The sequence below is a fragment of the Aquarana catesbeiana genome, linkage group LG01 (assembly GCF_042186555.1).
Source record: "Aquarana catesbeiana isolate 2022-GZ linkage group LG01, ASM4218655v1, whole genome shotgun sequence".
NCBI lineage: Eukaryota > Metazoa > Chordata > Amphibia > Anura > Ranidae > Aquarana > Aquarana catesbeiana.
In genome coordinates this window covers 729,610,835-729,624,626 of record NC_133324.1, presented here as the reverse complement: position 1 = coordinate 729,624,626, position 13,792 = coordinate 729,610,835, and the positions used below count along the sequence as shown (strand labels likewise).

The 13,792-nt window shown below is 43.5% G+C and overlaps 1 protein-coding gene across 2 annotated transcripts in view; it reads left to right on the top strand.

The window, feature by feature from the left end:
* Nucleotides 1-13,792, top strand: part of ZNF827 (zinc finger protein 827) — a 397,034-nt gene that overhangs the window by 365,760 nt on the left and 17,482 nt on the right. For both annotated transcript variants that reach the window (XM_073604600.1, XM_073604608.1), the window contains exon 11: nucleotides 9,254-9,420. In XM_073604600.1, the coding sequence (XP_073460701.1) occupies nucleotides 9,254-9,420 (167 nt within the window). The remainder of the gene's footprint in view (nucleotides 1-9,253; nucleotides 9,421-13,792) is intronic.

Here is a 13,792-nt window from a genome sequence, read left to right as displayed (position 1 = left end):
TACATTTAAATGCCCATCATTGCAGCCTTCTCAGTGCAGCCTTGCCCCAGTGCAGCCATGTCAGTGCAGCCTTCCCCAGTGCAGCCTTCCCCAGTGCAGCCATGTCAGTGCAGCCTTCTCAGTGCAGCCATGTCAGTGCAGCCATGTCAGTGCAGCCATGTCAGTGCAGCCTTCCCCAGTGCAGCCTTCCCCAGTGCAGCCTTGTCAGTGCAGCCTTCCCCAGTGCAGCCTTGCCCCAGTGCAGCCTTCGATCCCCTGTCCCTGCTTGCTGGGCTTCAAAATCGCTGACCGCGATTTGAAAATGGCACCGCCGGCGCCGAAATACACAGAGCCGGTCCTCGGCTCTTTCCGGCGGGTCTCGTTCACTTTCGGCTCCACTCGTAGTCCCGAGCGGAGCTATCCGAGTAGGTTCGGATAGCTCCGCTCGGGACTACGAGTGAAACCGAAAGTAAACGAGAGCCGCCGGAAAGAGCCGAGGACCGGCTCTGTGTATTTCGGCGCCGGCGGCGCCATTTTCAAATCGCGGTCGGCGATTTTGATATTTTGACAGCTCGGGATCGCAGGGGATCGGCGTATAACACGCACCTGCGACTTTCCCCTGATTTTAAGGGGAAAAAAGTGCGTGTTATACGCCGATAAATACGGTAAGTAGTTTTGCTGCTCATATTCACACACTTCTCACAAACTTATTTCTTTTTTTTTTTATTGGGATTACCTGAATATATTGTTATTTGTCACATCTGACATAAATAATTTTTTTTAATTTTTTCTTTTTAAAGCCATTTTTATTTTAGATTTTATGTTTGTATTTTTTCAAAGGCTGATCTTTGTTTAATGTTATTTTTAGTTTTACTCCAGAATATTTTTGTGTGTGTTTTGTGTGTCAAGTTACCACAACACCATTGATATCTTTTATTATTGAAGCTCAAGGAGATTGTTTGGTGTTGGTGTCCCTTGTTAATTTCACATTGTATATTTGAAATGTACCTGAATCCTCACAAACAAACTGTCCTTTTTGAAGTAAAACACACATAGGCAAGTATAATTCAAACCAAAATTCCTTTATTAAGAGCTCAGAACCAAACAAAGAGGGAGGCAACGCTGGATAAACAGCAGAAATTAGCGAAGCCTTTGACCCCCAGGGCAGACATCAATTCTTGAACATCAAAATTGGTGGCCTGAAGAGTCCACATGTAAGGGAGTGCAGTCTGGTCCAGAAGTCCCAGAGATCCGGAAAGCAGCAGATGACATCTGTGTCCCCAGGCTGTGGTACCACAAGAAGCTGCATCTTTTGTCAGACCAGACTGGATCCAGGGTCATCACTCTCTGGTCTTCCTTCCACGCTTCCTTCCACGCTGTGGCTCTGCTGTTGGAGATGTGGCAGAAGGAGGAGTAGGACCTGGAGGAGGAGGAGGACTAGTAGGACCTGGAGGAGAAATAGGAGGAGGACCTGCAGGAGGAGGAGTAGGACCGTGTGTGAGGTCACAAAGGTGTGTATCAGATGTTATTTGGACCCTCAACCCCTTATTGAGAGCCTCCAACATTAAGGACTCACACATGAGTTGTTGTCCCTCCTCCATACTCTGCATTTTACAGGCAATGATGGCAGCGAAGTCATCCTCCATGGTGTGTGGTGCCTCTGTAGCCTTCCAAAAGAGGCCTATGGCAGCCTCCTCTAGGGCACTCCTCCTCCTGCCACTTTCTCTTTCCAGGTGTAGGGGAGGGACCTGCAGATCAGGCAGCCTGCTCGGCCCGGCCACCTCCTGGCTGAGACTTCCCTGTGTATGAAAAAGGGACATGGTTTTAGTTTTTGCATCATCAATCACAATCATTAATTAGTACTCCAAACTAACATCTAGTTAACATCATTGATTGGACAAGCAGAAATATTTAGAGGAATGCTATACCTGGCTCAATCTGGGCTCCTCCACATGTTGCTGTCTGGAAGGCCCAGGTTGGGCGTCAGAAGCCTCAGCTGGAGGGGAAGGAAGCGTGGAAGGAAGACTGGAGAGTGATGACCTGGGTTCAGTCTGACCTCCCAGAAAATGCAGCCTGTCATAGTACCACATCCTGGGGACATAGATGTCATCTGCTGCTCCGGATCTCTGTGAATCCTGGACTTTCTGGCGCTCCCTTACATATGTGCTCCTCAGGCCACCAATTAGGATCTTCAAATATGTGATGTCTGCCGTGGGGATCACCTGCTTCACAATTTCCAACAATTGATCCAGCGCTGCCTTCCTTTGTTTTGGTTCCTATAATGTGGGTGGTTGATCTCCCACAGACAAGGCAGCTCCCTGAACATGTCAATGAATATTGCCATGAAGTCAGTATCTTGAAAGATATCCATTTTTACTGCAAGACACAACACAAGACAAACCCTAATGTCAGGCCAAACTCTCCTAATCTTGTTACAATATAGGCCTTTAATGTATAAGCAGTATAGGCACAAGTATGTCTCTTACCTTCGTTCTTACGATCGGCGCCTCCAATGCTCCTTCCTCCGCTCACAGATCGTACGTAATACGCACGCGTGGTACGCTTTATACACACTGCGCATGCGTGTAACTCCGCCCGCCCCTGACATTCTTTCTAGTCTATTCCCCGCCCCTTTTCGTTCTGCGCAGTGGGGGAAGAGCACATGGCGGATACACAGCAGGTGCGTGCTAATTACAGGAACGAGGAGGAGGAAAGCCCGGATCCGGACACGTCCCGATCCAGAAGGAGAAGATTTAAGGCCACAAATATGTCCTTTGGGGAGATGTTAGAGATGGTCAACATCCTGAAGAAGGCCAACTATGATGGAAAGTATGGGCCTTACCCCAACCCCAATATCAGAAAGGCCAAGATCATGGCGAAAGTGGTCAAAAGTCTGCACCGGAATTTCGGGGTACGACGATCGAAAGATCAGCTCAGGAAGCGGTGGTCGGACCTGAAATTAAGAGAGCCCGAGCAGTACCGAAAGATCCGGAGAGTGCTGCAAAAAAGTAAGTAGTTGTGCTGTGTTCCTATTCTTTTTGTCTTTATTACGTTCGTGCTGCTCCATATGCTTTTCTTAATTGTTGTACAGTTTAAAATGGCAACTTTAATGTTCATGGGCCCATTATTCGTTCGTATCAAACATTTTTCTTTCGGCCTCTAAAACACCATTGTTTTGGCCATATGCATTTTCCTACATTTTTTAGGGCCTACTTGTATGAAAAATATTTGGTTGTGTAGATGGGTTTGTTACTAGAATGAAATGCAAACTAAATTCTGTGTAAGGAGAGGACACTCAGCAGCTGTTTTCACATCTGGACGCTGGAGCACTAGTGTGGGACACAAGAACACCCTTTTTATTAGGGGGCCCACACAGGTGCTCCAGTGTATACTATAGGGGGGGGTCTCCATCTGTGAAGCTTGTACAAGACAGGTAAAGTATTGAAGCTTGACAAAGGACAATAAAAATGCTACATCTTGGAACTCTGCCCAAATAGACAATTGTACCCCACTTCCAAGCAATGTTTCCTATTTATAGTTCTTCCATCAAATATCTGTGTGCTAATTATACCATTTTTGTTTTACATAGGGGAGAAAAGACTCAGAGGACACCCCTCATCCGAGGAGACCACAGACCCCCCACCTCTGGAAGAAGGGGAAATACCCCCAACCCAAGATGAGCAGGAGGAGGAAGAAGATGTGGTGGAAATTGGCACCACAACAGGTGAGTGTCTGCGACCACAGACTCAGGTAAGAGATGGATGCCAGCAGATTTTTGATACCTGTTTTTGTTTGGTTTCTCTCTTTTTAAGTGATCGTGATGTTGTGGATCGAGATCCTTTCACATCAGAAAGTGCCCAGATCCTGATCGGGGAGATCATGGGGTGTAATTCAGAACTGGAAAACCTCAAGAAAAAAATCAATGATGTTATTCAAAAAAATAATAACATCATTGATGTTTTGGGGCGAATTTAAAACCCAACAAAATCACTTTGTTTTTTTGTGTGCTACAATCTTAAAAAAATTTTAGCGATGTTTCGAAAAGCCAAATTTGGAGGATGCACACAGTGTGCCAACATGTGCTATCTGCCATCACAGGAGATCAATGGACGCGTTTTGGGGGTGCAACCCCTTCCTCAATAATAAAGTAGCGGTGAGGAAGGGGTTGCTCCCCCAAAACACGTCCCTTGATCCCCCCGTGATGGCAGCTAGCACATGTTGACATTCGTAAATTGGTGTGCATCTTCCAAATTTGGCTTTTCAAGGAGTGACTTCACCCCATCTGAACGCAATATCAAACACAGTTCCAAAATACTCATGTCTGATATTGCCTTCAAGTTTTACCATATGTGAACTTTGTAAGTTCAAGATTTTTGTCTTTCTTGTTGGTTTTACACAGGCCTGTTTTATCGTAAATGGACATTTCTATTTTTGATAATGCCACCCCAAAAATTGTTATACAACAAACATGTTGGTTTGTTTTAAAAACCTTTTCTAAATGCACATGTGATTGTGCAGGTATTAAAAAGTTTGTTAATCAAGAATGTGTGGATTATTGTCTGAACGCTACAACACTTTTGTGGTGATGTAATTGCTGTTTTCTGTGAAAATGGGGGTTATTTCCTAAGGGCAAATCCTCTTTGCACTACAAGTGCAGTTTCAGTGCAGTTTCAAGTGCACTTGTAGTGCAAAGTGTCTACGCCTTTAGTAAATAACACCCAACAGTGCTTTGTATAAAAGGTTACACAGTCACGCCATTTTCAGGACTCCCCACATTGCTGTCAGGGTCAGCTAAAACAAACACAAACAGTAAATGTCACCAAAGATTAGCTTTTTTTTATTTGATAAATGCTTCTCAAATTGTCTGGCATATTGATGGCCCCCCTACCCGCAAAGAACTCAAGGTATCTTAACCGGACATCACGGGCACTCAGGGAGGGCAAGCCAGGACAGCCACTTTCAAGCGCCGTCAGGGTTGTATCATGTAGAATTCCAGCCTCAAGCCCAACTGAGCCAGCATAGTTGGCAGAATGTTGGCAAAAAAAGTTTTGTAGAACACAGCACGCCAGGATTATATGATTAAGTTTATACTCCGCCATATGGATGGGTGTCAGAAATAGGCGGAACCGGCTGGCCATGATTCCAAATATGTTCTCCACCACTCTTCTGGCTCTGGTCAGCCGGTAATTAAAAACCCTCTGTTCCGGGGTGAGGGTCCTCATCGGGAATGGCCGCATAAGATGGTCCCCCAGCGCAAATGCTTCATCCACAACGAAGACGAATGGGAGTCCTTCCACATTGTCCTCTGGAGGTGGCAAGTCCAAGCTGCCATTCTGGAGACGCCTGTAGAACTCCGTCTGGGCGATGACTCCACCATCGGACATCCGGCCATTCTTCCCCACGTCCACATACAAGAAGTTGTAATTAGCTGACACCACCGCCAACATCACAATACTATTGAACCCCTTATAGTTGAAATAGTACGACCCCAAGTTGGGTGGTGGGACGATGTGGACGTGTTTCCCATCAATTGCCCCTCCGCCGTTAGGAAAGTCCCACCGCTGGGCAAAGTGGGAGGCCACAGTCTGCCATTCCTGTGGCGTGGAAGGAAACTGTTGAGGAAAACAAAAAAAAATTAGTATTTTTGCACATAAACATGGCAAGCAGATTAGACACAAACATTCTTGGCCAACCTCCAGATAGCATTTATTAAGGGGAATTTACCAACACCAAAGTATAAGGTACACCTATCATATTCCCCCTCCCCCCCTCTCATGGGCCATTTCTAACATTATAGGGGGGGGGGATCTTGGACAGGTAACCCTCTCCACTTCATTGAGAGATGAATGCCTAAATACAGGGTATTACTTGGAACAGCCCCTCCTTAGTTACACTATTGGCAGCCCACTGGACAGGTAAGAAGTGTCATAATACAAAGATATAAATACACACTGTACACATTTGAGGACATTTGGACATTCTGCTATTACCTGTCAAAATAATAATAGGATACAAAAACTTTAAACAGTACCATTTGAAAGTATACAGGCAGGCCCTTGCACTACATGCTTTGGGGAATTCATCCATACATCTGAGCACAAAAGAGATGGGTATAGTGTGTATGGGTTTGGCAAAGTCAGCAGATAGATGATTGAGGATAGATAGAGAATTGGGATCAGCTGACTTAGCAGTTGGGGGGAGAGAGGGTTACTAAAAATGATTTGGGGACACCACAAAAAAAAAGCCTCTGGCACTCTGCCTGAATTTAAAGCACAAATCACATTTAAAATCATTTTAGGGGTAAAGCACTACTATGGAGCTGACAAAATACATTGTTAAGTGACTACATGAGGTGAATATAGGGCAGGAGAGCATGCTGGGGAGGTTATTGAAGGTCAATCTGTATGAAGGACTAAAAAAATAATTACATAAAAATCCAGCATGCATGAGTACAAAGGGGACATTCACAGTATATTACAATCATGGTAATTAGGGAATGAGGAAAGAAATACAATATATTATCAAACATTCAATACAATGAAATGTGATATTAAAGGATAAAAATCTTACCTTCATATACTCCTTCTGCAGGACCTGTATGATGGCAGAACAGGGATAATGATACCCAGAGCCTGGGGGAGATGCCTGTCGAGAACTTCAAGTCCTGCAGACTTCTCCCTGTCGCCAAGTACCGCAGGGTAGCGACGAGCCTCTGCTCCGGAGTGATGGCTTGCCTCATGCAGGTATCCTGCCTGCTGTTTTAGGGGGTCAGCAAAGCCAGCAGACGGTGAAATACGGGGTCCGTCATCCTGAGAAAGTTCCTGAAATCATCAGGATTATTCTCACGGAGCAAAGGCATATGAGAGAACTGGTCACGCTGAAGCAACCAATTCTTGGTCCATGAACTCCTCCCCGCCCTGTTCATGGACTGGACTTGTGTCAAGGTCAGGACCCCAACACCAAGCCCCCGCACAGCACGAACTCTACGAGGAGTACGTATACGCAACATGGCTAGAAAACGGTCGGCTGCTCAGAACGAAGTAACAGAACGCCACACTTATTATTTTTATAACAGAACGCACTGAAGAACAGCAAGGCCTGTGAAGAGCGACCTGAAAAACAGTAACAAACGAACAAGAACACAATGACTATAAGTCACGCAGAACTTGCTTGCACGCACTGAAGAGCAGATACAAACCCACAAGCACAAACTGAACCGCAGAAAACGATCTGAAAGCCACGAGTCTGAAAAAGTGCGAATCGTCTCTCACCAAACTTTTACTAACACGAGATTAGCAAAAGGAGCCCAAAGGGTGCCGCGCTTGGTTCTGAACTGGCCTTTTCTAGTCTCATCGTACGTGGTTGACGTCACCGCGTTGTTGGCGATCGGAAATTCCGACAACTTTGTGCGACCGTGTGTACGCAAAACAAGTTTGAACCAACATCCGTCGGAAAAAATCCTAGGATTTTGTTGTCGGAATGTCCGAACAAAGTCCGACCGTGTGTACGGGGCATTAGTGTGCATTAGAAGCTGCAGCAAGTCAGATACCGCCCACCCCATTTTTCCTGGCTAGAGGACATCCAGTATCATTTAGCATTTTCCTCCCCAGCCTGATTGTCCCTGGCCCACCTCTTTTGTTTATTGGATTTCACTTCCTTTAATCAGTGAGGTTCAGCATCACATGTGGGTGTTGGTACAGAAAGAAAGATTGTGGCACACCACGAATGAAGTCAAATTCTTAGAAGTCCTTTATTGTCACCAAGGCAGACATAAACACAGGTAAAGGTTGAAGCGTTTCATACGAATCACTCATGCTTACTCATACTTGGTGGCGACACGAGGTGAGCACCTGCAGCTGTCAACAATCTGTTGATTGCCTGAGTGGTGTACACTATGTGGTTGGACATGTGGGTGTTACCTAGGGCAGTCTGCATGCAAGTGAAGCCTGCCAGGAACACCCACTTCTCCAAACTAATATCCACTCATCAAGCATTTTGATATTTATATAACTCCCTCAAAGAGACAGCCCCCTGGTTGCATTAAGACTGATGACTCATAAGAGTGGTACAGGGGTGGGTTGCTGTGATGAGCGGTGTACAGTCTTCTAGATGGTCCGGTGATGTCATGGCAGCTTCCTATTTTCTGTACTAAACGACACTCATGTAAAGCTGGCCATACACTATGAATTTTGCTCAGTGAGTTGCCCTGCCAGACCCATTATGTTCGAAAAAAGTCAACCTTTTTGGCTGAATGGTGGCTGAATCCAGTTAGATGTAGCCACTACGGTTAAAGTACAATGTCAGCAGTGGGAGATTCATTCATCCGCACTGTATAGCCTGAATGGAGGATTACTTTTTTTTATTCGACCTGCAGGCTGAACAAAAACATTAGTACTATGAGCCCAACCTGCGTGATAGCTCACCTCCCATGGGGGCATTTAAACAATGGGCTGGGATCACAGGAAATGGGCTGAATGATGTAACTGTTCTGCCTGAAGAACTCCTCTAGTGCTCTCCTCTGGAGTGCTGGACCGAGGTGAAATCTTAGGACGGCGCTGGAGCATGAAGAGGGTAATTAGAAGACAGCGGGGGATGGGGGCAGTCTATATTACTTGGAGTTATACTTTAACCTTAAAGGCTAAGTTCACCTTTGCTCACCCCTTCTTTTTTTTTCCCTAAATTCCAGCTCCCCTATGTAACAATATAGCATTAATGTACTTATTTTGCATCATCCACCCTCAGCTTGTAAACTCCTTCCTGTGTCATGACCTAAAGTCTGTCCAGGAAGTAAGGCAGAAATAATCAAGCAGTGTTTTAACAGCTATGAAGAGAGTGAGGTAAGGGTGTGTAGAATAAATGGAAAGCTGTTTTATTTTTGCAAAATAAGTACATTAATACTATATTGGTACATAGGGGAGCTGGAATTTAGAAAAAAAAGGTAAGCAAAGGTGAACTTAGCCTTTAAAGGGTTAGTTCACCTTTTCAGAAAAAATGAAAAGGTGTACTAACACCGTACTAACACCATACTCCAACTAACCAGCTCTATATAATATGAATGGTAAGTGTTCTGACCTACTTTTACAAACCTTGGATGATCAAATTAATTTGTATAATCCAGAGGCAACTTTATTGAATTTCATGGATTTTTTTCATTACAGGTTTTCACTCAGCATTCCTCTTATGTATTATCATTGTATCACCCATTCTGGCCTTTTTGTTAGGTTGATATGTATGTGTAATAAAAATGTTTGCTAACATCTGATTCTCTTTGTAGTTGTCATGTGTGTGGCTTTGAGACTGAACTGAATGTCCAGTTTGTGAGCCACATGTCCCTCCATGTAGACAAACAACAATGGATGTATTCAATTTGCTGCAGTGCTTGTGACTTTGTTACCATGGAGGAATCGGATATGAAGACCCACATCAGCACCAAACACTCAGGTAAGAAGTCAGGCCGATTGACCCTGGGATTGATGTGTCCTCTTACAGAACTGTATGACGGTAGCTTAGAAACAAACCTTAACCAATAGAATGTTGGAATCCATTTTGTTCTGCTGTTGAGGCTTTTATGTGAAATGCATTTAAAACTGATATTGCCTTTTTGTTAGAATAATTTTGGGTTGAATCACATATTTTTAAGGATTGTTTTAAGTTCTACTATAGCGTTCTTCACTTTGCCATAGCATTTAAAAAGATGAGTCTCTCTGCTCCCAGTGCATTCCATGTAAAATAACGTAAAGGGTAACTCCACTTTTGTGATAAAAAAAATATAGCCAATAAGAAAAAATGAAAAACCAATACTATACAAGCCATATTATATTTCAGTGTTATAAAAATTATTTTTTTGTTTCGATCTGCAACCACTGTAATTTTCTGTAAAACCTGGCAACCTGAAGGCGTTCTGCACACCGTTGGTATACACTACCTTCAAAAATGTGATTTCTTGCTTTTTGTGATGGGTTCACTGATTTCCCCATAAATCTTCACGAAGATACAAGTCTGATTTTATGCATCCTGTGCAACAGAAATTTCAGTTTTGGTGAGGTACCGTCTAAGGGTTAATTATAAAGGGATGCAGACACTGCAACTTTTCTCATTAGAACACTGTGCATGCATCCAGTGATTATAACAAACTTCATAGAACAAAAGAAAATCTGGTTATCCACACATCCAGTGAAATCAGCAAATCCAGCTAATGTGTTTCACGCCAAATCAGCACTAATCATCATTAGAGCTATAACTAAGCACTGATTTGGCTTGAAACACGTTGGCTGGATTTGCTGTATTCCCCTGCTATGTTCTATAAAGGTGATTTTACTGGATTTGCAACCAACCAGATTTTCTTTTTGTTCTATGAAGACTGCTACAGACAGGACCAGCACCTGGTGATGGAACAGGGGAGCTACCTGGAGCAGTGTTTTGCTTTCCTTTGATTATAACAAATACAGACCCTCCCATTCAAAATCAGTCTACACAGAACATAGTAACGCAAACATCTACTTCTTCAGAGCAGAAACGGGTAGGAATCTGCTACAAAATTTGTTTAATTCCTTGTGATATGCATTGATCACCCAGAGGGGATTGCTTTTTTCTCAACAAAAGTGGAGTTGCTATTTAACCCCTTCCCGCCCATCTCAGCATACCTTTAAACAGTTCAGAATGCCCAGGGGGTGGGAAGGATCAGCAATTATGTGACCACTGACTGTCACTGTCACACCACCACTGTCACATGACTGAAAGACGTTCCCGCCAGCTACCGATCTTTAGCCTGGACCAAGAGCTGTCTTCAACAGCTTGGTCTTTGTTTGGGGAGCGTGCAGTGTGTTGCATGGGAGTTAAAGCCCACCCTTTTGCCCCCCGCACATATGTTTTGGGAAATCGTAAAGGGGTTAAATATATCTGTGTAAATGAGATCCCTTGTTAATGGTTGTGACAGGTGGACAGACTCTCAAGAGCAGAGACTTTGGCTTAAGAAGATTATGATTAATTTACCCACTGTCATCTACCCAGTATTATCAAACTTATTAGAGCAATAAGTTTACTTACAGCTTCTCCTTTAGTCATGTAAAGTTATACTGGCTCTTCTCCTGTACTGAAACAGCTTAGTCTGATTTCACTGCATACTGAGCGCTTCTCACAGTGTGCATTAGAAGCTGCAGCAAATCAGACAAAGCCCACTTCATTTCCTGGCTGGAGGTCATACAGCCCATCTAGCTCTTTTCTCCCAGGCCTGACTGTCCCTGACCCACCCCATTCATTCATTGGATTTCGGTTCTTCCTTCATGGAGGCAAAGCATCACATGTAAGTGTAAATTAGGCATGCAAATAAAGCCTGCCTAGGAATACTCATTTTTCCAGACTGACATCCACCCATCAAGGCATTTTTATATATGAGTAACTCCTCCTAAGAGCCAGCCTACTGCTTACATCAGGGCTTAGGGCTCATGAGCAGAGTGCTAAGGCAGCTGTTTTCAGCAAGCTATGTACAGCACCCTGCAAGCCTCTCTCATCAGCCATTATGTACCTGCATTTCATAGATAAGTGTAGAGAGCAAGTGATGACATTAAAGTGATGGTAAAGGGAAAAAAAAAACAAATATCTCTATACTTGCCTGTTCTGTGCAATGAAATTGCATAGAATGGCCCCAATCCTCCTCTTCTCGAGTCCCCCGCTGGCGCTCCTGGCCCTTCCTCTCTGTCCATGGGGGCACTTGTGTGTGCATGGTTAGTCTCAAGCCCCGCTGCTGCGTCCATTGACACAGACAGTGAGACTCGGCCCGCTCTCTTGTCACTGGCTTTAAATGACCACAGCAGGAGCCAGTGGCTCCCGGGGCCCCAGCAAAGCCGGGGAGAGAAGAGCTTCAGACGTGCGTGGCGCTAGATTAAATGAGAGCTCAAGTAAGTAAAAAATGAAGGGGGGTTAGGGGCCAAAACGGATGCCTAAACATTTTTTACCCAATGAACGAATCAATGAATTTACCTGATCAATGAATGATGGACCAGGAAAGGCAAATTTATCAGCAGAATAAACTTCAGCATTAACTGTTGGGTCTTAGGCCTCATGTACACTGCTGCTGGTAAACAGACGTTTAGGAGCAGTTTTTTTCAGCTGCCCCTGAACTCTCCTTTGTTATCTTATCAGTAAATGTACACAGGGTCGTTTATAGTCATTTCTAGGCAGTTGAGTTTAGAAGCATTTTTTGGAACGCAAAAAAATGGGTTCAGACGGATGTTCAGAGGCATTTGAAACACCAAATGCCTGTAACAGCTTGTAAACGCCGCTAAATGCGGTAACTCGCGTTTATCAGCGTTTGGTTAACAGATGTTTTTCATTTTAACAAAAAAAATAATTATTTTTTAATTTATCTTTACAAACGTTTCTAGATGCAAACGCGGCTAAACGGTTTTTAGACACCGGTTTCTAGCTGTCAAGTTAAATCGTTCAGAAGAGGTTAAACAGCATCCCATGTACATGAATCCTTACAGTACTGTGGAGGGAAAAAATGAAACAATGTGAACTAAAGAAATTATTTTCAAGAATTTTGATGATTGAGATAATTTGTTTAAAAAATGAAGAAGGGGGTAGAAAGGTAACAAATCGGCTTTCAGTTATAGTTTCTTTATTTTTCAACGTTTCTATTGCATTTGCATCATAAATAAAAAGATAACCATACAGAGGTTTACAAGAAAATCTCAAAATATAGTCGCAGGCATTTGTGAGTCAGGGTATCTCTATTAATATTTTTGAAAGTATCTTCAAATTCCCAAAATTCTAGTTGGGGAGAGTTTCAGCTGACTAAATGTTAAAGAATGCTCTGGGAGTAAATGCCTTGCATTGCTTATTGTTTGGATGTCCTAGAATTGTGTTAACATGTAGTGCTCCAATCCACAGCAACATATCTGTAAAGGTTCTCATTTATCCAGGTCATGGTATACACTATATTACCAAAAGTATTGGGTTGCCTGCCTTTACACGCACATGAACTTTAATGGCATCCCAGTCTTAGTCCGTAGGGTTCAATATTGAGTTGGCCCACCCTTTGCAGCTATAACAGCTTTAACTCTTATGGGAAGGCTGTCCACAAGGTTTAGGAGTGTGTCTAATGGAATGTTTGACCATTCTTTCAGAAGCGCATTTGTGAGGTCAGGCACTGGTGTTGGACGAGAAGGCCTGGCACGCAGTCTCCACTCTAATTCATCCCAAAGGTGTTCTATCGGGTTGAGGTTAGCACTCTGTGCAGGCCAGTCACGTTCCTCCACCCCAAACTTGCTCATCCATGTCTTTATGAACCTTGCTTTGTGCACTGGTGCGCAATACTGTTGGAACAGGAAGGGGCCATTCCTAAGCTGTTCCCACAAAGCCGAGTCTCGCTGTCTGTGTCAATAGCGGCTTCCCATGGGAGCACTGGACAGAGAGGGGGCACCCAAGGAGGTTGGCAGCCGCTCTGTGCAATTACATTGCACAGAGCAGTAAGTATAGGCATGTCTATTTTTTTAAAAAACATTTTTACCTTTAAAATTGCCTTAAAGGGTTTATTTGTCTGCCAAAAAAAAAGGAAAAGGTTTGCATCCTTTTCTGTTTTTGTGGACTCAAATTGATGTTGTCCTTTTGCATCCGTTCCATCTGTTTTTGGGCAAGAATGAATATATATATATATATATATATATATATATATATATATATATATATATATGTGTGTGTGTATATATATGTATATATATATATGTATATATATATATATATATTTATACATTTTGTCATTTTCTCCACCTATGACTTTATTCTTCAGCAACTTAAAATACCAGAAAAAAAA